Below are 24274 nucleotides of genomic sequence, written 5' to 3'. Positions count from 1 at the left end.
CTTTGAGGAGAGGTGTGACGGGAAATGCAAAAGAGGGAGAGTAAATTTGAAACATATTCATAAACGTGCCATCACTCACCATGATATATTAATAACAATTTTGTTCTTTGTTCCATTTATCTGGACCAAAAGATAATTTGAAAGTGAGAGTAACTCACTGTGCATGTGTCACATTTTTCACTGGACACAACTTCTTCCTCTTTATTTTCTCCTCTCTGAAGCTGCTGGTTCCCACACAGTTGCAGTTCTGGTGCAAGATGAGACTTTCGTAGCCGAGACTGAGACAGTATTCGTGGTTTGGATGTTTTCCTCAAGCTGCAAGAGATGAAAATCATATTGAGAAGACATTTAGTCCCATATTGATTTAAAATAAATTTCATGTTAAGCCAATGAAGTGAGACGATTCCATTTAATTTCAGCATAGTTATACCTGTCATAGGAACTTTCTGAAAACAATAACAGCAGGAATATTTGATCGCTCCACAAGATAAGACGTGTCGAAGGCTGTTTTGCATTATAAATACATTTTCTTTTTCTTCAATAAAGTCAGATTGCAGCTCTCTGTATTGGATTAAATTACCCCCCTAAATGGATATTTGTGCAGTAAATGAAACACCCTAGAGGCAAGTACAGCACAACATCTCACTTCATTCTTCGAGGGGTAGCAACACACACACACACACACACACACACACACACACACACACACACACACACACACACACCCTTACTCAAAATACATGAACACTCATGCTTTCCATTTGCTATCTGATACGGCTTATTTTTGTGGATTTAATGCTTTGTTGAATCAAACAGAAAATGTGTAAAACTAATGTGGCGCCACTTTTCATTTGGTAAATATGCTTTGTGTGCCCGGCGCCCTGGATCCATATTTTGGGTGAGAAGCAGACCGAACGGGCCTCAGAGGCTGTGCCAAATCCTGTGGCGAGGTGGGCGTAGCTTTAGCATGTGAGCACTCATCTTTTTGGAATTAAAAGAGGAGGTGATTGACAACTTTTGGTGATGGCCGGAGGGGCGATTCAGGGGCCTTATTTTGATTCGTTCACACGCACATGCATGCTGCTTACACACAGAAACAAATGTGTGCACATGCATACTCTTCCTGACCCAACTGGTCTTTAGAAAAGCCCACAATTTGTCCAGATTTCATCAGAGAAGGAAAATGAAAGTTTAGCATACTGTGTGTAATGCATAACAAATCCTTAGTCCCTTCTGCCAAACCATACAATCAAAGGCCCAGATTTGACAAAAACAACTGTAGCCTTTATGTTGTAAAACCCAGTTATTTGGGGATGAAGGATTCATACATACAAGAGCCCCAGAAAAACATATTTAACCTTTAACTTCTTTAATGCTAACTTGAAAGCCTGCTATTGTCTCTCACTGGTTTCTTATTGGCAGTGACACAGTCAGTCAGTAAAGTGATTCCCATGCCTTTCTCCTCTGCTTGTTCCACATCTGCTGCATATCATTAAACGGAAAAATCCAGTAAAAATATTTACTTCCCGCTCGGCCTCTTTGAGCTAAAAATACTTTTCCAGTTTTGTTCTTATTGATTGGGCTCCGAGAAATGTTGATGGAGTTTCTTTATGTGCAGCTGTCACAAATCAGGTGTCTGATTTTCATCAGCTGAGTCCATCCTGTGACAGATTATTGTTGCACAGCAAAAGGCATGGAGACTGATGTCTTCTGATGTTTACTTAAAGAGACAGCCTTGAATATTAAATGCTTTAAATTAAATTCCTATTCCTCAGTTTAAAGATATTAAATGCTGCCTCAACACCCATCCTTCCTGCAATGGTTACTATCTCACTTTCTGCAGTGTTATTATGTTTTTGTGGCTTTCCCTATTTTTTTTTACTAATTCCTTCAAACTCTCAAATGATTCTCCTAAATGAGGCATGTTACTCCTCAATCATTCTGGTAATGGAGAGGATATGTTTTCTTTGTGCCCATGTGTGCAAGTCCAAAAGGAAAAGATTTTGCTAAGCGTATTCACAGCTGCGATGTTTATTTGCTTTTGCTTTTGCATAAACATATAATTAGTTACAGCATTAAAGTACTTGTGTGTGGGTTTTCAGTGGATGTGCACAAGCATTCTGCTGGAATGAATATTGCATAAGTGGTGGTAGATGGGACGAAAAGTGTATTATTAAATTCTAGTACAAATAATCAACAATTGAACCCAAATACCTTGGTTGAAAAAATAGATTCAGACCTTTTTTTTAAAAAAAGTAACAGGTATTAGCAAATTGATTTTTCTCCCTCTTGTTTTGACTTGATTCAGTGTTTCAAAGACTTTTTAAGTCCCACAAAAAACAAAAGGGTTTCCACAACCAGGATGACACACGGACTTGAAAAAAAAACATTGCATCATCATTTTGGTATGGGGTACACATTTTTTTTTATTCTAATGTGTTTTCTTTTAAAATGTCTTGTCAGTCCAAACCATAATGTATTTAGTTTAATATCATATAAAACAGTAAAAAGTCTCTGTATTTGAGAGGCTGAAAATCAGTTTTACTGCCATTTTTGCATTACAAAATCACTTAATGAACTGATTCTCAAAATAGAAAAGAATGTATTTTACATATTTCATTATTATTTTTATTTATTTTCACCACAGTGTATTTGTGTTTTAATACTGTGTTTTCCAAAGCATCATAGCTCCAATGCTCCATCTAGATATCATCAGTCCGGTCATATGTAGGAGCTCTGGACATTGGATTTAGAGCACAAAACCAAAGCCAGTGCAGTAATACTTCTGAAACAAACCAGACCATGAAAAATAGACTGATTACGAAATAAAAATGAAGTGGAGGTTACGCCCATTAAATCCCAGATGACTTTGCCTCCGAAGCAAACAGTAAAAATCTAAGAAATCTCTATTTTATTTTGTGCGGGCAGTACATTTTACATTTTATTTTATTTATTTTTATCCCATTTTTAATTTATTGCATCTTACTGATCTATTGTTTACTACATCTCTTTGTATTGTGTTATGTATTTATTGTTTGTGCAGCACTTTGGAAACCTTGTGTTTGCTAAAATTGTGCTATATAAATAAAGGGGATTGGATTGGATTGGATGTCTGGCAGCTCAGCCAGAACAGCTCCTTCATCCAGCATGTGCATGAATGCAGATATTAGTTGTTTGTGTGTGTGTTGCTATGGATGTATGCATGTATGCTTCCTCCCTCAAATGAGCATACCTATATAGCTATATATTCAGATCTCAGCAAAGAGAAGAGGTGAAGGTCAGAGACTCCACTCAGCGTGCAGATGTAGACAAGAACAACTTATTTGAATACTGCTACATCTCTCCATCACGTACAATATATCTGGGCTGCGGCCTCTTCCTCCCCTCAAGAGGGAAACAAAAAAAGCAGCAAGAATGAGTAAGGAGTTTGGTTTGATTTTAATTGGTCAGGCTATTACACTATTATTTGCATAATTTGTACGAAGGGAATGGGCAGGCTCGGGGAGAGCTGATTAGAGAAAATGTCACAGTGGATTCACATTTCAGCAGCAACTGATTGGACATGAAGCTTTCCAAATGAGCCTCAAGGACACATGAAAAGTCTTCAGATGAGGAGGAAAAAAAAGAAGAGAAGACGTGGAAGAAAAAGAAAAGCAAGCAGCGAAGAGGGCAAGCTGGAGAGTACTGTTATCCCATTCTTTTTTCATATAGGAATTAAATCAAAGCTTGCTGGAAATTCAATGATCACAAAGAATCATTCCAGAGTATTTATTACATATCATGAAGTAGAAGAGCTGCGCACCATGGGTTTTATGTGTCTTTTTATTATCATAAAGTCTTTGTGTCCCCAAGTCAAGTTCAAGTATTCACCCCAGTAAAAGGGTTCACACAGCCAGGCATGAGGACACAAAGTTTGAAGCGAGTTATTAGACAAGTCGAGTTCTGGCCCCCCAAACTTCAAAGGGTTCCTTTTTTTTATTATAAAACATTATAAGTGATTATTCTGCGTAACTGAGTGTTTTGCTGAAAGACAAAGAGAAACAGAATGACAACAGCAGACATGCTAACAGTCCCTGAAGCCGCTGGCAGGCATTTTCCTCATCTGTGCCCGCGCTGCAAACACCGAGTTGTCCGTCACGTTACTTTCAACAGTGATTTAATGTGTAATCTGTCACTCCACACTGCTCAAAGGCAGCAGGAAATCTTCTGATTTGCACTGCAGAGGCAGGGAAGCTTGCTATTCTTACTGTATGGTTGTGGGAAAAAAACTATTGCTACATCTCAGATACTTAAATCAATGCTCACATAAAATACATCATGTTATACTACGTGGCTGCTCTGATTCATTATATTTTAAACATTTATGCCAAACCTATGCGTTAAGTTGACAATTCTCTGACTAAAAGAGTTTATTTAGACTCTGCTCTATCCCTGCTTACAACTTTTTTTTATCAACCAACATAAAATGCAAACTCTTGCAGGCAGGGCCAGTAGCCGTTCCTGACCTAAATTATTTATCTAAATTATAATCTTAACTGAAGATTTCTTGCTCAAAAAGGGGGAAAAATCAAGGAACCCTTTATTGACAAGAGAAACAAATCCTTGTCTGCTTTTTCCACTTCTCCACTTGACTACAAGTGTCCTTAAAGCCATGATTAAATTGTCATTAAGATAAGATAAGATATTCCTTTATTGAGGAATATCTCAGGATATTCCTCAATTAAGATTAAAACTGTGATCATCATGTCTCAAACTGATCTCTTCCGGATATAATGCTTTCAAATCAGATGCTTAGATGCTGATATTTTACTTCTATCAAAACTCTACTATTGCTTATTGTTGTAGATATAAGATCACGATAAAGTAATTTAACTTTTTCTCCGTGTACTGGATTTGTTGCCATAAATTACTTCAAGTTCCAATTTCTTAAAAAGATCTTAACGTGACATCATTTTACTGGAGCTCTGCAAAACAGACTGGTGGAAAAGCTTGATTAGTGAAGTGAAAAAATGCTGGGAAAATGTGTTTCCATGAGGTGAAGAAGAAGCGCTACCCTTCTATTTCAATAATTGTTGTCAGTCAATCGAGACACTGAAGAAGAAGTCGAGCTGCTCAACACAAACAGCTGTGTCTGTGGTGGACACGCACACACACTTTCCCTCAGGCCATTTCAGTGCGTTCTGATGTAGCATTCAGATTAGCAATAGATGACAAACCAGATATCACAGAGTGTTAATAAGAGTTGACAGTAAACTGTAACAACACAAAGAACTGCCAACTGTCTTGACTTTCTGCTGCCTGTCGCCACAGATTTAAAAACTACATGTCGAGCCTGTCAAAACTCTAAAACTATCTGCTCCTCTTTAAACTAAAACTACAGAACTTAACCCTCTGATGACATGAAGGATACGGGAAAATATTGAGTATGATTATTTGTCTTTTGCTGCACTTTTTATGGGGTGATGAATAAACCACCCTAAACCTTAATCTATCACAAAATTTTAAAATAACAAAAAAACAATGCATAGGCCTACTGATTATCAACAAAGTAAGTCTTCACACAAGCCAGGGACCACACAAATTTGTGTGCACCAACAAGTCAAACAGTCAAAAAGAGCTTTTAGGTATGAAGGTGCCTTATTAAAAAATAATGCCTATTGTGCATCCAAGTTTAAATTCAAATTAAAGGATAAGTTAAACATGTTTTCAAGTCCTTATGACAATTATCAAATATTTAGCAAAATGAGCTTTATGTCAAAACACTCAAATCATGTGTATGGAACCCAAGAAATGTGCTGTTTTCATCAGTCTGTTAAAAGATGGTGCACACTTGATCATTTTCAAATTTTGACTGATTTTAAAACGTGGGAGACCACACATATAACAGATTTAACCGATTTGAAATATTTCATTTACAAGAACGTACAAACTAGACACATGACTGATAGGGTGGTTTGTGGCACTTTGCCTGGGAATCCCTGATGTTATCAATTTCATTCATTTAAATTATAGTGGCATAATGTTTTATTTTTTATTATATTTAATAGTTTATGGATTACATTCTATTATATGAAAGCTATAACTCGTATGACTCTACATATTCAAGACTCTAGAAGTGAAAAAAGAGAAAAGATTAAACACATGAGGGGTCCCTGGCATGTTCTCTATCTTGTAAGGTGTCTTTGGCTGAGAAATGATTGAGCACTTCTGCACTACATGATTCAGTCAGGACACAGGACCACACACTTGCACAGAAAATTGTCTAACTAAAAGTGAGTTCAGAAAAAAATATATGTTAACTGACTGCCATCTTCAGATTACTGCATGGTGTGTGCCATGTACTGCACCAAATATCAAAAAAAGAAAACCGTGGAAGAATTGATGGCTGAATCAGCATGGCTTATAGATTTTGTTGAGCTTAAAGTTTTGTTCAGTCTTATAAGGGGGCTAATGCACGCTACTGCTACAAGCTCACGTGACAGGGATGCTTCAGCTCGTTCTCAGGACTTTGGTCACTAAATATCAAACACCTTGCATATTTACAATTTGAAATTGAGGAACTCCAATCTAGGGCTGGGCGATATATCGATATATAAAAAATCGATAAATCGATATCTTTTTGAATGTGATATGGAATTAGACCATATCGCATATATTGATTATAGTTCAACTTTTTTTTCTTTCTTTATATATAAATTCTGCCCTTACTAGGGTTTGTCTGTTTAGTTCTTTTGTAATTTTCGTTATTCTTTTTCCATATAAATATATTTATTTCAGAAAAAGACTGGCCTATTTAATTTCATAGGCTATTTTAATTTAAGCAATTTTTTTTTATTTAAGTGTGCACTTTATGGAGCTTTGATTTTTTTTTTTTTAAAGGTACTCCTGTTGTTATACAGTATTTATGTTCACTTAAATAAAAGGTTTCAATAAAACTACTTGTGACATGTCATATTTGACTTTGACTGAACATTTGCTCTCACTTTGCGAATATAATATCAGAATATATATTGTATATCGATATTCAGCTTAAATATATTAGGATAGGACTTTTGGTCCATATCGCCCAGCCCTACTCCAATCCGGTCTGTGACGTTAAGATTATGTATGTAAACCCCTCACACTAAAGCATCATTTGGACAGATCATCGGTTCAGACAGCCTCAAATTGGGAACATCCGTGTGATTGTAGGGAGAAGAGAATCACACCCAAAATCATCCCCATTATCCTCTAGTGTGCAAGCAATTAAAAGAAGGGAGGTTCAAGTGAGTTTCTGGTCATGGTAAAAGAGGAACAACTTAGATATCCTGTTGTCAACAAGTGAAAATTACATAAAGTGGATTGAAATAAGTTATATGTCTCCTCTTGTCACAATGACTTCCTCACGATCACATTTCAACAAGCCGTTTTACTTCCTTTTGAATGTCATGTTGGACAAACCCTTTCCTAGAAAACACTGACTTATACTCAGAACAGGGCTCCAAACAATTTCCAGAGACATTATTCAAGAGAACGCTCTGACATTTACCACAAAAAAGCAAAACTACAACTACAAAAAGGAGCAGTGAGGAGGAGTAAAATGGTGTTTATGTGCAGCATGAAGACCAAAGTGAAAGTTAATGTCTTAATGCACTCGCAGAAGAGTTCACAATAGCTTTAAGTACGCTTTGGGGAGGAATTAATCGTTCTCTCAAATAATACTTTCACATAAGACCACCACCCCTTTGTTAGATGTGAGCAAATCATGCGCTGCTGTATGGATTGAATCATAAGCGTATGAAATGGCGTGACTGCGGACTGTGAGTTATGCTCAGATCTCTCCCAGACATCAAATACTCTGGACATCCATCAATCAGCCGCTACATGACGTTTACAGCCACTCATGCGTTCGCTCCTTTGACTTCGCTTTGGCACCGTGAACAATGCTGCAGCTACATACTCCCAGATATTAAAAGAGAGCTTTTCTAAACCAGCTCCTACATTAGAAATTAAAGGACTTCTGTTTATTTATGATTCTAGCTTTCAAAAAGTTAAACTTTGACCATTTAAAAATATATTTCTCACACAAAATAAATGTCCAAACTTCAAGATATTTTTAAATATGCTCTTAAGAAGTAAATTATAGAATACTGTTAATATTTTCCTGAATGACTGATTCAACATCAAAATTCATATGAGGTAAGAGAAAGTCTAAAATAAACCCAACTTATGTTCACAAAACAAAGACTGAAAAGGTAGATACAGACATGTTTAAAAGCTGTTGGCTGTAAAATTAAGAGACTTATTCTGTCTTTAGTTTAAAAGAAATCAGCAAATGGTTTGATAATATTCCACATTGATTACAACACAAATTAACTTATTTTAAGAACATTTTACAAGCAGTCTACTTCATTATTATCATTAAGATGTTGACAATAATTTCAAGAAAATGATGGAAAATTGCATGGACAACTTGTGCAAATTGCTAATGTAGTTAAAGTCTCTTAAAATGATGTGTTTAAAGCAACAATACTATAAAGACACAAATTAGCCTAAATAAAATGGATTTACAGGATGTGAGGAACTTAGTTATATTAAAAAAAAGTCAGCTTCACCAGCTCATATAACTCCAAATAACAGTGCACGGTCTCACAGACACAAACAATTTCTTTTTCTGTCTTTTCCATATAATATATATATATATATATATTTAATATTTGTTCCAGCCCTTGAAATCCTGCAAATAGTGTCTGTCTTTTTTTTAGGTGTCATTAAGTTAGTATGTTTTTTTATCAAGTCAAGTGAAGTCAATTGTATTCATCACAAAGAATACAATGGCACCGCCTGTCATGAGATGCTCTCTTCAGATAATCAGCAGTGTCAGAACAGAGAGGTCTTATCTTTGGCCTTTTCAACCTGTTACCTTTGTTGTTTGCCGTTTGTCTTTTTTAATCATTGTGGTATTTTACTTCTCCTTTGTCCTAACTTGTGTGGGAAAGCAGGAAACTGGTTAAAAAACAGCTTTCAATTGATTCAGGCACTCAGCAGATAATGTCTTGTAACATTATTTTAGCTCTTTTTCCAGCTAAAAAAGAAAAAGATAGGAATAAAATTTCACTTTCTCTGGCCTGGTGTGTGAAAAGTAAAAACCATGATGGACAGCCATCAGATGAGGCCTTCCTGCAGAGTTGAATGAATTTGCCGCATGAATTTGCGGCCCGTGTCTGCGGACTCTGCTGTATTTAGTCTGATAATAAACCTGGGAGAGGCAGAGGTGGAGGAGCTGAGAGCCTCGCCAGGGCATGATAACACCTTGACAATTCAACACACATGTGCCGCGGCGTGCTGGGCCGCAGCCTCGGGGCAGAGCCTCAGCCAGCATGTGGAAGAGGTTTTCCACTCAGCTGAACGTCCAGTACCTCCAATACGGCGGCCCGGAGCCAGATCTAACTCTGCGGTATTAGGCATCGAGTCCAGCTGTGGATTAACACAATTTTCACCTCCTCTCGGTGCAGGTAACACCCGCACCTCCCCGTGGAGGTCCAACTCGTCAGATTTAGCCTTTGGCTCCACCTTCACAGCCTTTTGTGTGAGAGCCAAAATAAAACGCATACACACAGAACGACAGAGATCTCTCAAGAAGTCAGGTTCTGTTACCATGATATTACATTTACAAAGAGTAAATTCAATCCAAAGACCGTAATGAAATAAGAGCAAGAGAATCTAATTTAACATCACTGCATCCCACTGCTGTTTTAAAACGCTTGAACAACTTCTTGAGGCGTTTTGTTTCGTCCGTGGCGAGCTGAGACACTGTGGCATTCATACCATTCTTCTCTCACATCCTGCCATCGATCCATCACTTACGGGTAGGGACCCTAACATAACAAGCTCATGATATCAAAGGTCGGGACATCTGTGTTTTATACATAAAAGCCCTCAAAACACCTGTCAAGGTCCACACTCCATTTGACAAGTTTGACATTTCCCAAAAGAGACGTGTAGCACCTCACAAGGTTTTTGTTTGTTTTCGAGCCATTCTCTCTTAAATTTGATCACAGCTGTATCTAGTTGATATTATATTATCGTAATCTGTGATGAAAATGTCACTGAAATGTTACATTTAAAAAGGTCTAAGGACTAAATTATCACAATAAAAGCTTGGTTTCTTTACTTGTGTCCTAAATATTTATTATTACCTTGGAAAAGTTATTTGTTTAACCTTAGAAACTCGTGTCTCAAAAACACACACAGAAACAATGCCGGACACTGACAGATCAATTCTTTTAGACAAACTAATGCAAACACACATGGAAAGATATTCATGAATATTTTAAGAAAAAACAGGGAGGACGGGTTTAAAGCTAGCAGGACGAGAAGGAGGTGAGAAAGGGAGGGAAGGAGAGAGTGATGCGAAGGAAGCAAGGAAGGATTTAAAGAGAAAAGGAAGAGACATGGAGGTAAGAATGAGGAGAACAAGTGAGGGAGAAAGATGAAGCAAAGGATGGAACAAGGAAGGAAAGAAGGTGGAAAGGAGGAAGGATAATGGGAAGTGTTTGTTTGTTGTCCCTAATAACAATTGACCTGGGCGAGCTTTTAGTGTTTTTGGCACACAGAGAGGCCGGGGCTCAGAGTGCTGACGAGAGGCTTAGCTGGTGTTGAGCCACTGTGGGCGGAGCATCACACTGTGAGGGTGGTGGGGGTCGGGAGGGGGAGGTGGGATGGTGGTGGGGGTGGGGGCTGGCGTGCCCTCTGACACGACCCTGTCAAATGAGAGGGGAACCAACACGTACTGAAGGCCTGCCAAACTGCTCAGGTAAAGGTAGGACACTGGTTTCTTCTCCGCTTCAGTGACTGTATTTATTCACACTGTGTGCACTTTACTGGACTCTACATTTGTTTAACTAAATGTAAACACAAAGTGTGTTTCTACCAGATGAATTACAAATAGCAACAAGGTGTCAGAGTGTGTTGATTTGCAGGTGGTGAGCAGAGCTCCTAACCAGTGTGACAAAAACGATTTATAATCTCTAACAGAAGCTGGTTAAATCCTCAACTTGTTTAGCACGGCACACTAAATACCATACACCAGGTATTCTAGAAATTCACCTGGACAATGTGCTCTCAGCAGCCATTCAGTGGGTCTCAATGACTGACACCTTTCACAGCCGACACAGGACAGAGGCTCACATTCATCACACACATCCAGCCACACTGAGGAAAATACAACTACAGTGAATAACAAAATTATATTCTGGTAAATAAGTTGTTTTTAAAATTCACAGATGATCTATATATCAGAAACATGTTGTATAATTTATTAATTTAGAGTGAGAAAAACCAACAAGCTTACCCACTAAATTATATATCTATAATTATGAGGATACAAATGTTTTTTTCATTAAATGAAATTAACCTACGTAACAAGTGTTCCAAATTGTGTCTAAATATTGTCTTACTGTTGGCCGTGCCCGGGTCAAAACAGAACAAGTTTTGTTTCATTGTTTATAGAGCATAAAGTGTAAATTATCACCCAGTTCTGAGTTACAGCTCCTGGGCCAATGTAATTCCAACACATTAGCACAAGTTTTACACTTCGTTTTGGGGTTTATTCATGTTTTTTAATGGCAACTGGATGAAAAACACCCAGATGTCTAATACAAAAACATTCATAAATTTGATCCGATGACAACAGGAAGTTTAAAAATGTAAATATGGTAAAACTGGATTAAATATTTAACCTTACAAAGCCCACACAACTCGGGTATGTAGTGTTGTACCGTGTGTAGTGTAACTAGAGTAACATTGTGTTCACTACAGTAACATTGTGTTCACTACAGTAAAGGGTGTGACATCAGAGGTCATTTACAGTTTTTCTACAGAGACACTGAGCGTGTACTGTGCTGTACTGAAACACATACATTATATACGAGTCTGCTTATGTTTACCTGCTTTACACATGTTGACTGGAGTTTTAAGAATGGCCTTTCATTCAGTATTGCACTGCCCTCAAGTGTTCACAGATGAAACTTTAGCTGATACTGTGTTTAAACTAGACAGGTTTTACAGTATGACTATATGTATGTACTATAATACTAGATCTAATAAAAGGACACATTGTGTGACACTTTTTCAAAACAGGGATCATAATTAAGTACATTAAATGTATGACTGTCTTTCTCTCTCTCGTTGACAGTAGTACTTGTTGTAATATGACTGAAATATTTAGATCACTAGAATACTAAGAACAAAATTATATGTGTTAAGATACATTCCCACATATATTACATACATATAGACACATACACACACACACACACACACACACACACACTACTATTCTGTTTGTATACAATCTAAAAGTTACACTGTATATTAGAACTTCTAATAGTAGTAGAAATTATAACTGCAAGGCTGGAAATTATTGTAGTATTAACAGTCACTTCTAGCAGCAACAAAATTTGGTAATTGAGGTTGCAGTATTGTGATCTTCAGAAGCAGTGTTTTTATTGTTATTATTGTGAAATATCATGTGTGGTAATACAGTAGTAGTAGTATGTAGTAGCAATTTTGTCAGTCACAGTAATGGAGATTTCTGTTTGCAGGTTATGAGTCTGTCAGGAGAGACGAAGTTCTGCTGAGAGAGAATGAACATTTGCAATCTGTGAGTAAACTTTACAGAGGATAACCATCATTATTAACGATTATTGTCATTATTGATTGATCTGCTGATTATTTTACAGATCAATCAATTATTTGTTTGGTCTATAAAATGTCAGAAGATTGTGAAAGAAGTGAATCACAGTTCCTCAAAGTCCAAACTGATTATATATGTCTTGTTTAGTCATCCCCCACCCCTATATATTAGTTTAAAAACCTAAAAGCAGAATAACTGCTGAACACAGCATTTTCTGCCATTGTGTTTTGAACAACTATCAAAAATAATCACCAACTAATCATAACAGCTTTATACTAAATGGTTCACCTTAAGAACAATAAAAATAATGAAACACAGCAAATTAAGCATCAATTAAGAAAGGAAATCTTTACTGTCTCTAAACGTAATATTGGGTATTAAGCTTAGGTAGAAATAGAGATATAATTTCCATTCTAATTACAAGACACTACATAGATGCCTTTTCAGTTACCTAAAGATGCTAAATATGAAATTCAGAGTCTATTTATTTATATATCAGAGTCTGTTTATTTTAAAAAATTAAAAAAATTTAAAAAAAGACAAAACTATCCATGAAAAGCATTAGGAAACATAACATGTTTAGTAAAAAAAATATACACATTTTACATTTACAATCATGATGTCAAGTAGTGACAGTAGTTGTTGATTGATGTCAGTGTCAGTGACCTGCTGAGAGAATATGTTTATAACCACAGGAAATTCTTAAGCTTAGCCAAAAAGTTGTTTTGGTTATTACCTCTAGAAGCAATTTGTGTAGTCTATTTATATAATATACAGATATGGTTTGGTACCTTATATATACTAAATTATGTGTTATGGTACTATGAATTTTTACTGCCACTGGTCAAATTCAGTACAATTGGTCAAACACAGCATGTTATTAAACTGATTGTTCAACATGTTATAAAGGGACCATGTGGTTCATGACAAGGACGATCATTTTTATTATTTTCCCCACGTTAATGTTGGCAGTAGTAGTTTACCAAAGTCGCAGGTGCACTGATGTCAATTAAGGTCCGACTGGTAACCTAAAAAACTAGGCTACCATTGTCTTCTTCTGTGAAAGCAGAACACTCCAAAATGTAATTGTATAATGTTCTTATATTGCATTATTTTGGGGCACAATGTGCCTTTTAAACTGAGTTTGTGTGTTTTATTTTTGGACAACGCTAAAAGCAATTTACATAAACGAGTCGTGAAATCGAACGCAGTTGCTAGGCAACAACTGGAGTACAAAACACACGACATGTTAAACCAACCTAATTTTAAAACTAACTTCAAGGGATGATTACATAAAATGTCTCATGAACTCACCTGAAGACAACCTTCATATACAGTCTATGGCAGGGGTGGGCAATTAATTTTCGCAAGGGGCCACATGACCAATACCACAAATGATTTAATCGCTTTATAAAATACAGTAAATTATCTGGTTTTGAGCTGCTACTGATAAGAATACATGTTGTGATTGTTAATGTGGAGTAAATCAAATATAGCAGTAAAAAGTAGTAAATACTCCAATCACTATATCACTTTTCCACTTATTTTAAACACAACTGTAAATGACCTTTAGCAAGGTTTCTATTGGTGTTTTTGTATTATTTAGCTTGTTTTTCTTGTTTGTACATTCTTTAGGTGTTTTACACTGTTATGATGCTTTTATTTTGAAAAGGTGCCGTCCAGTGTGAAACGGGTGCTTTAATTTTGAAAGGTAGTGACAGGAAATAACAGGTGGAACGGTAAAATGAAAAACGAACGGTAAATAAAAACGAGTGCGTCGTAATTCATATAAAGTTGATATAAAATATCAATCGGAAAGTGTTTCAGGTGCAAGACAAATGCCAAACGTAAACAAAAAAATCATGGCTGACTGTGACAATTTAATGTTTTGTTTGTGTTGGCACAATTGCCAAAATTGCCACAACTTGACACAAACAATTTTTTTTATATATACACACATACATATACATTCTACAATCGATAATTATTCTTTTATTTGAGTATTTTTTTCAATGTGCTGTGGACTAAATGTTCTCCAGCTGTTGTGTGTGAGCACATCTGCATAAGATGGTGTGGTTTAAGTACCTTTTTTATTTATTCTTCAAAGAGGACATTATTCAGATTGAACTTGTTGTTTTCTAACAGCTTATATGAACAGATTACTTTAATGTGCAGATCACTAAAAGCAGAGTCTATGTGTCCCCAGTGTGAGTGTGTGTGTGTGTGTGTGTGTGTGTGTGTGTGTGTGTGTTAGCATGTAGGCCTGTGTACACAGCATGTAAATGTTCATACGTGCTGCAGTGTGCGTACCATCTGGACCACAGAGCACAGTGTCAGACGCCTCTTGTCCTCACTATAGTTGGAGTCATCATCAGCACATTTCCAGCTTGTGTAAACACAATAAGAGCAAGGGTCACCCTCAGGTCAAACACACACAGTCAGTGGCTCTATGAAAGTTTGATTCTGACTGACACAAAAGCAACACTGTGGACACAAGGATTCATTTCTGGGGTGTTTTTTTTAAAAGAAAAAACAAATAGAAGAAAAAAGACTAAAAATAAATTTTACTTGCTCAGATGTCAAAGTGTGGAAGCTTGACTGGTGAGTTTGTGGAACGACCTGATTGCACTGCATTTGCTGACAGGATTTGAACAGTGATGTTGCAACCTCAGTGCTTCATGCAGGCAGCGTCTGCATGAGAGTGAGAGTGGGGGATTTTGTTTATGAAAGATCAGTTTTTTGTGGTAAGTCTTGAAGCTGAACTTTCTTGGATTTAGAGTAGTTTTTCATTTTATAGTTGAAGTGTCTGTTTGCTGTTGGAGCCTGCAGCTATTCGTCTCGCATGCAAAGCAACAGATCGATTTTCCAGATGACACTGCATGGATTAAATATGAGAAGTGACTGGAAAAAAATACTTAACAAAGCCAGCAGTGTTTACTAAAAATATATTTTGAATACAGAAGCTCCTATGCAAGTTGTTAAATGTCTTATCTTGACATTGATTATTTGATAAGAAGCAAGAATCTGTATTTATGTTTGATTATGTCCTTCTTTTTTGCATGTTTTGTTGTGCATGCCAATCTCACAAAGTGTTGAAAATAACTTAAAGTGAGTGATCTGTGTTTCCATGCAGAGAGGGAGGACGCTGTGCAGAGATGGCTATGGTATGCCTGACAGACTTTGAGGAGTATGCAAAAGAGCATCTCTCAAAGGCTACCTGGGATTATTATGCAGCCGGAGCGGACGAATGCTGCACCAGGGACGACAATCTACTGGCTTACAAAAGGTACATTGGTTGAAAAAATATCAAGTTCACCCAGAATTTCAAAGCCCCTGTGTTCACTTTACTTACTGCATGGTAATTAAAGCTTAGGGAAATAGTTGTATTGTTATATTTATTTACTTTATTTTTCTGTTTTTAGTACAAAAACAATCTACTGGCTTACAAAGATACAGTGGGGAAAAATAAAGTTCACCCAGACTTTCAAGGGCACAAAAAATACACATTTAACCTGTCTAAACTTATAAAACAGTGTTGAATAACATTAATATTCACCATTGGGGGTTGATTAAATTCATGAAAACGTACTTTAGATACTCACACCCAATATCATATGAGGACACAGCCTATAAATGCTTCTGTGGGCTTTGTGCAACTGTAACTGATTCTTTATGTAATACCTTATAACCATTAACAGGCAGTTACTTTTTATCGAGGACTGTTGTTGCACTGACTGTCCAGTACGGTGGCCCTGAGAGCTCACAGCGCTGAAACTTAAGAAAACATCTTCATCAGTTTGACAACACAAGCGCAGCATTTAGAAAACACGCTGCAAAGACCACAACACAGCACAATAATAAAACATGCTGCAAATGGATCACAACACACAGAAATGTTTCCAGAGGACACTTAAAAGTGATGCACACATCTGGACACGCTTGTGACATTATTATCATTATTATTTCAAGATAATTTTACGTCAAAACGTTATAACTTTATAACATTATTGATGATGTTTTCTCAATTTGCTTGTGTTTTGTGTGTTTGCATTTGTTTTCTTAAGTTGCAGCGCTGTGAGCTCTAAGGGCCACCGTACTCCAGCCCCCTGTAGTGAATTAGAAACTGTCTCTAAAAAAATAATAGTGGGACAAAGATACAAGGTCATGCTTTTTTTTTTAAATCTCTTTCTTTGTGCATTCCTCCTGTGTTTCCTAATGTCTTTATAAAGACTGATAGGCTGCTTCTCCTCACTGTGATTGTTCTGTGTTTCTGTTTTTGGTCTGTTACTAAGGGTTTGTTTACTGGAGCATTTGGGGTCAGGATGGACGTTTCCCCCCTGCAGGAATAAAAGTTTGGGCTGTGTCTTGGAAAAATGATCTCATGTCGCAGCTTTGGGAAAACACAACCCCCTTGAAGAGAAATATGACTTGTCCAGCATGTTGTCATCTCGAGAACATGGATGTTAAGATTGTGCAATGCTTTGTCAACAGCTGGTTTGGTTCCAAGAAGAGCTGACATGCTGTCGTGACAAAGAGTTATTAACAGACTACTCTAATAAGATATAAGAGCCCAGTCTGACATGGACAAAATCTCTACCCAGATTATAGGTATAGTAGTGATATATATCAAGATATCAGAATCATAATACATTATTTATCCATGGGGGAGAAGATGCTTTTATAGTTGCTGCTGTTTAAGAAATAGAAATAAGTACGTAAATAAACAAGTAAATAAAATGAAGATAAAAAAGCGTGCTATACAACAATATAAAATACAAATGCAACAAGTCTTAAGTAAACAGAGATATGTATACATAGAAATATGAAAATATAGAAAAACATTTAAGTAAATAGGGAGATGTACAAACATGTGTATATTTGTATATACCATGTTCTCTGGTATTACTATATAAAAATATGTTTTTTATATAAAAATGACAACATGGTGAAGCCTATTTTTGCATACTAAGGAGGATCAGAACATAAATCAGCATCCAAATAATGCTGTTTTTTATATGATGACAGCACTAATTGGCTCTGTGTGGAGTTTGCATATTCTCCCCGTGTCAGTGTGGGTTCTCCGGGTCCTCCAGCTTCCTCCCACAGTCCAAAAACATGCAGCTTAGGTCTAATTGGTGACTCTAAATTGCCCGTAGGAGTGAATGAACGCATGAATGGTTGTCTGTCTCTATGTGTCAGCCCTCTGATAGTCTGGCGACCTGTCCATTGACCAGATTTTTCTGCATGAACACCTTCACCTTTCTGTCTCCATTTGGTGTTTCTGTTTACATGTTCATCTCTACTTCACACTCAGGATACGTCTGCGGCCTCGTATCTTGCGGGACGTGTCTGTGAGCGACACACGGACCACAGTGCAGGGGACAGAAATCAGTTTCCCGGTTGGGATCGCACCGACTGCCTTTCACTGCCTGGCCTGGCATGAAGGAGAGGTGGCCACAGCTCGAGGTGAGGACTCTCATATTAAACCATTTTTAAAGGCAGAATGAGTAAAATCAATGTATAGACTGAAAATAATCCCTCTTAATCACCCCACAAGAAGTGTGTGGTGGTGTCTGTATCTGCAGAGATCCTGCCCTCTGCTGCATTTTCTCCTCTCTTTTTATTTTGCTGTGTTTGGGACTTTTTTGGGCGGGTCTGGCTGACACTGTCATTAAGTCTTTTATAGAGAGAGATTTATGAGTAGAACAACTTGACACACGGTGCTGAGCTGCATCTCAAACTAATCTTCGCCCCCTAAAAATTTTCAATAAAAGGGGGCCGAATGATAAGGACTTAACTAGATAGACTGAAGATCACTAAACTTTGATTGTTGCGTTTACAAACAGTAAGGGACAAATCCTACTCATTGTGCCTTTAAATGTGGCTACTCAGAAGAGATTGTGAGACTTTTCATAACATAAAAAGATGTTTTTCAAAGTTCCTGGCAAGGTTTGCAAACACTAGATGGGAGCATAACCTTGTAATAATCTTGCTGTACGTAAGGCTCTGTATCATTATTTTCTCCTCTAGCTGTACAAACAATAACGCAGCCAATATGTTTCTGAGAGTCTGGGACACCCAGCAACTTATGTAGCTTACTGCACTGAACTTCTTAGATCTACATGTAGATTTGATCTTCTGTAATAACTTCTTAACTTTTCCCTCGCAGCCACTGAGGCTCTGAACACCTGCTACATCACCAGCACATACTCCACCTGCTCGGTGGAGGAGATTGTGGCTGCAGCACCTAACGGTTACCGCTGGTTCCAGCTGTACGTGTACCGGGATCGGAAGCTGTCCGAACAGATCGTGCACCGCGTGGAGGCGCTTGGCTACAAGGCCCTGGTCCTCACCGTAGACGTCCCGTACACGGGGAAGCGCCGCAACGACATCCGCAACCAGTTCAAGCTGCCGCCGCACCTCAAGGTCAAAAACTTTGATGGAGTGTTTCAGGTAACTGCTTTTCTCTTTCCAACATATTTAACATACAGAAAAACACAAAACAAGACAAACGGTCAGGTCAAACAAGAAAAGACTTGTTGGCTTGTTTCACTGTTATTATATTGTATTTTTATGCTGACTGAAATGTTTTAACCTGAATTGTAATTTTGTATGTTTTTAATACATGAGCAGCAAAACTTTAGATGTCTGTTCATACCTTTATATTAATGTCTCTGCCATATAATAACCTTATTAAAAACCATTATTGAGTTATTTGGCACTAATATATCTACTGATAGCTCACCACATATTAACCCTTTGGAGGTTTGGGCTATTTTATATGTTTTTGAATCCTTTTCATTCTGCCTGTATACACCACTACTATGCCATGTTGGTATATTTTTGTTAGCACAACATCACCTATACAACCTGATAATAATTTTTTCACTTTGACTTACCTTGAAAACAAAAAAAACCCATAAAAATGTGTTTTAGTTCATAATTTTATACACATTTCTCTGCTATATAATTAAATTTCTAGATTGTTAACTTTAGATACAATTATTGATCATTATTGAGCACGAATATAAATGCTAAAAGCTCACAACATATTAAGACAGGCTAAGTCATATAACAAAGTATGTGTGCATCAGAAATTACTTGTGTGAGGTATGAAATATGGCTTAACCCTCTGGAGTTGCCAATGATGCCGCCGTAATCAAATCATGTGACTTTTTTATGACAACCTAAAAAAATCTGCAGCGTGTTTCCTGTTGTCAGCTTCCTTCTAAAGTTCTGACTAGAGTTCTGAACTCCATGCCAGTTTCTGTTTGATGATGATAGGTCCAGAGATAAAGGTCAAATATATTTAGTATAAAAATCTAGAACTAGATATTCTCCTTAGTTTCAAAATCCAATTTTACGTTGTTGTTGTTTTTGTTGTTATTTTTTGTTCAAAATATTGATCCGGAAAGTCAAAGTGAAAAAAAATAATTATCAGGTTATAAAGATGAGATTGTGCTGGGAAAAAAAAGGATTCAAACAGACAAAATAACTCAGGAAGGTTTCAGTCATATACACAAAATATCCAAACTCTGTTCCAGCAGTGTCAAGGTTTCCCCATAACAATAGTTTAGGACTTATGAGTTTAAGTATGAGCAGTGCTTGTCAAGAGTACATTCGTATATAAAGTTGACAGTATTTTTTCTACATTCACTATAAGCAGGAGACTGCAGCCCCGGAGGAGTACGGGATCCCGGCCAACACCTTGGACCCCTCCATCAGCTGGAAGGACGTGTACTGGCTGCAGTCCATCACCCGCCTGCCTATTATCATCAAAGGGATCCTGACCAAGGAGGACGCAGAGCTGGCTGTGGAGCACGGCGTCCAGGGCATCATCGTGTCGAACCACGGGGGGAGACAGCTGGACGGAGGCCCAGCTTCGGTACTTACTCACCATGTTGCTTCTTAAGTTATTGTCTGAGCTTAAACTCTCACTACTGGAAACATCAGATCTTAAACGTTTTATGCCCATGTATAACTGAATGCTTTTTGAGCCGGCAAGGCTAAAAACAAGCTGCATTTTAGTTTTTGTTGTGGCTCAAAAATTTACATCCAATGACAATTTAGTCTTGTTTTAATCTGCATCTGCCGTCTTTTTTGACTGTAAGGGAGTCGGAAGGGACAACTGAGTGCAATTTAACTACTCTTTGTTTGGGAGGGAAGAGGAGGAGAATTGTTTCTAATGTCATGTTTATAGAAGGGGATGCATGTTAGATTAAGAAGTAAGAAGAAGTAATAAACACAGTGAGCAGCCAAAACAGTGGTGGTAGTGGGGGTTTCGTGGCGTTACTGGTAGTCGCAGTAAAAACAAATAGTTAGTTGTGGTTTTCCCAGAAGTCTTGTTGTCACATTGATGCTGCCAGGAAACCAGCAGTGTTAGTTTTACTGATTAAACAAACAGGATTTTGAGGCAATAGTCTCCTATGCGCTTCATCATTCAAAACACTCTAGAAACTCCAATATATCCAGAATTCTGCTGCTCGCCTTCTCACCACTCCATTTTTTGGGCTGGAATGAAAATAGACTTTTTTTGTTGATGTACCCGGAGAGCTACATTTTCAAACATGAAACTTTATTTAATATTTAACATTGTTAAAAATGATTTTACATTATACAAACAATATAAATAAACATAACAATAAACATAATTTCTGTTCTGTTTCAGCCAATTGCTGACTATTTAAAAATTGTTTTAAAAATTAACAAGAATAAATAAAAGCTAAAACAGTTTCTAAAACCCGCCAAGCAACATTTTCTGTATTAAATTCTGTAAATAAGTTTCATAATGGCACATATCGGACAGCAGGTACAACGATACTGATATTCCTTTGATAGGCCAATATCTGCCGATAATATCTGTCAGCTGATGTATCTGTATGGCTCTAACAGAGAGCCAGTTGGAAGTAGATTCACACTAACCAGCCTGTGCATGTTTACACAAAGAGTGTTGGCCTTGTTACATCTTAACCTCTGCTGACAGATCGACGCACTGTCAGAGATCGTGGATACGGTTCAGGGCCGGATCGAGATCTATCTGGACGGAGGCATCAGGACAGGAAGTGATGTTCTGAAAGCGCTGGCCTTGGGAGCAAAGTGCGTTTTCATTGGCCGTCCAGCCGTGTGGGGCCTCGCATATAAGGTACAGACAGCTGATCTGTGTGTGTGTGTGTGTGCTCTTTAGTTAAATATCATTAGTGACGGTTAAAGTTTGTCCTTGAGGCTCAGGCTTTGGTTTAAGATTTACACAGAAAACTAATGTTGACTTAAAACCATTTATATCAATAATAGAAAGAGGAAGAAACTTTATTTTTAGAGAGAGGGAGCTGAAAGTGCTTTACTATAAATAAAATGCAAACAAGAGCAAATACTCAATACTCATTTGCTCAACTATGTCACTATATTTCGACTTCAGTACATTTTAGAGGCACATAAAATCCTACATTTAACTGGCAGCTTTAGTTATTTTTCAGATCGAGATTTAAAATGAAAAAAATGATCAATATTAAAATTATTACACTTTTTTATTTAATAAACCACATAAAGGTACAGCATATGAAGTAGTTACAATCAGCCCTAATACAATGCTGCTTATATGAATGCATCAATAATAATAATCCAATAATATATTTGGAATATATAAAACAATCTGAGTGGGGTCATTCTGAATAACGAGTACTTTTACTTTTGATACTTGAAGTACATTTAGATGCTGATACTTTTGTATTTTTACTTCAGCAAGTTTTCAATGCAGGACTTTTACTTGTAGTGGAGTCATTTCACACTGTGGCATTAGTTCTTTTACTTAAGTAAAGGATCTGAATACTTCTTCCACCACTGAAATAGACAATAAACTAAATTAGACAGTAAAGAGATGATGAAATATACAAATAAAAGTTTAAAAAAAGTTTTAAAAAAACAGACCATTGAGAATAATAAATTCGAAAGAATCTGGGAAATATGTAAGAATGACATTAATTAAATGCCAAATTGAATAAGTAGGTTTTAGATGTGAACAAAGAACAACTTGCAGAGCTGTTGTTCTGCCTAAACTCAGTGGGTCAACATTTTGATTTACTGCGACTAAAATCTACAACAGCCCTACTGTGTGTGATGTGGAATTAAATGATCTTAACTGTCTTTGGCAATAAAAAGTAAATAAATGACAAATTAAAATAAAGTTTCCGCTGTTGGAGAGAACAAAAAGGCCTGTAAAACTAAAGCAGATGTGTCCTCGTGTTTATTTTATAGCTAGATTACAGGATTATAGATTGGATTGTGTGTTTAATAGTAATTATGTGTTCTGTGTGATGTTTCAGGGAGAGGAAGGAGTGAGGGAAGTGCTGCAAATCCTAAATGATGAGTTCCGTCTGTCCATGGCTTTATCAGGTGAGGTCAATGAGAAGTGTTTATATGTTTTTGTTCCAGAATCAATACAGCGATCTCCTGTTTCTCCTAAAACGCTTTTATTTTTTATGTGATCCAGGTTGCAGGAATGTGGCAGAGATCAACAGGAACCTCATCCAGTTCTCTAAACTCTAACAAACCAGCAGAGGGCAGCGCTGAGGACGATAACGACCCACTGAACAGGACAGAGACAAACCTACAGTGTTTAACGAGAGCCTGAGACAGAGAGAGAGAGATGTTCACCTCAGAACTCATGACTTTATCACGTCAGGAAATATGCAAAACAGCTTCATGCGAGAGTGTACGAGTGGGACGGTGTGGACTTGGAGGGGATGAAACCAACAAACTTGTTTTGGTTTTATTGTGAGAAATGCAACTGATAATGAAAACACACTACGGTTTGAGATGCTGCCAGTGATTGTGGTTGAATAAATGCCTAATGAGGTGATGGAGATCTGTCGCTCTTTTCTGGATCTAAATTATAAGCAGGCGGTAAAAGACATAGCAGAAGTTTGTCTTTTTGTTTTTGTTTCCAAATGTATATTCTATATTATATTATATTTACAAAGATAACCATTCTACTTCAATGCAGGGGAGATTCAAATACAGTGTTTAAAAAGAGTTTTAAATCTGTAATGAACATTTACATTGTTTCAGCTACAGGTCAGATTCCCGCCAATATATTACAAATAGCACCAATTACCAATATGGCGAACGGATTTTTAAATTGGACTGAAGAAAGACCTTTTCAATGTAGATTATAAAAAAAAACATTTGTACTGTCTCTTCAGCATCAGTCAACTGCTAATAATTGAAATAAAAAATAAATAAAATTAACTAATAGCTATATAAATATTGTTACTATATGTTCAGCATTAATCAATTGCCGACCATTTAAATGAGAAAATAAAAACAAATTCCTAAATAAACCAGTGCGGCATGTTCAGTATCAATCATTTTTAGACCATTTAATGTTTTAAAAACAGTACTGTATGTTCAGTATCATGATATTGCTGACAACTTAAATAAAGAATAAATAAATATCTTTTAAAAAATTATTACAATATTACTGTATCTTTAGTAGCAATCAATTGCTGACCATTTAAATAAGAATAAATAAAATAAAATAAAAATAAAATAAACAGCTAAAACAATTTCTTAATCACCCAAGCATCATTCTCTGCATAACAT

The 24274-nt window shown here is 36.8% G+C and overlaps 1 protein-coding gene across 3 annotated transcripts; it reads left to right on the top strand.

Moving 5' to 3' along the window:
* The first annotated feature begins 15284 nt into the window (after positions 1 to 15284).
* hao2 (hydroxyacid oxidase 2 (long chain)) lies at positions 15285 to 23984 on the top strand. Of its 3 annotated transcripts, none has more exons than XM_059343120.1 (8): positions 15285 to 15420; positions 15810 to 15962; positions 17991 to 18142; positions 18846 to 19129; positions 20343 to 20561; positions 21660 to 21818; positions 22996 to 23065; positions 23163 to 23983. In XM_059343120.1, the coding sequence occupies exons 2-8, from the start codon at positions 15832 to 15834 to the stop codon at positions 23216 to 23218; spliced, it is 1071 nt and encodes a 356-aa protein (XP_059199103.1). In that variant the 5' UTR covers positions 15285 to 15420; positions 15810 to 15831; the 3' UTR covers positions 23219 to 23983. The 3 variants fall into 3 exon arrangements, with proteins under 3 accessions (XP_059199103.1, XP_059199102.1, XP_059199104.1); XM_059343119.1 differs by having other exon boundaries at positions 20340 to 20561; XM_059343121.1 differs by lacking the exon at positions 15285 to 15420 and having other exon boundaries at positions 15814 to 15962; positions 20340 to 20561; positions 23163 to 23984.
* Positions 23985 to 24274: the final 290 nt, after the last annotated feature.

This window comes from Centropristis striata, chromosome 10 (genome assembly GCF_030273125.1).
Source record: "Centropristis striata isolate RG_2023a ecotype Rhode Island chromosome 10, C.striata_1.0, whole genome shotgun sequence".
Classification (NCBI taxonomy): Eukaryota; Metazoa; Chordata; class Actinopteri; order Perciformes; family Serranidae; genus Centropristis; species Centropristis striata.
Note: the sequence above shows the minus strand (reverse complement) of the source record. Positions and strands in the feature narration are given on the sequence as shown.

Coding starts and splice junctions, on each gene's coding strand:
- hao2 (XM_059343121.1), top strand. CDS start 15,832: ATGGCTATGGTATGCCTGACAGACTTTGAGGAGTATGCAAAAGAGCAT. Junction 19,130..20,339: donor ACTTTGATGGAGTGTTTCAG/GTAACTGCTTTT, acceptor ATTCACTATAAG/CAGGAGACTGCAGCCCCGGA. Junction 23,066..23,162: donor TCTGTCCATGGCTTTATCAG/GTGAGGTCAATG, acceptor TATGTGATCCAG/GTTGCAGGAATGTGGCAGAG.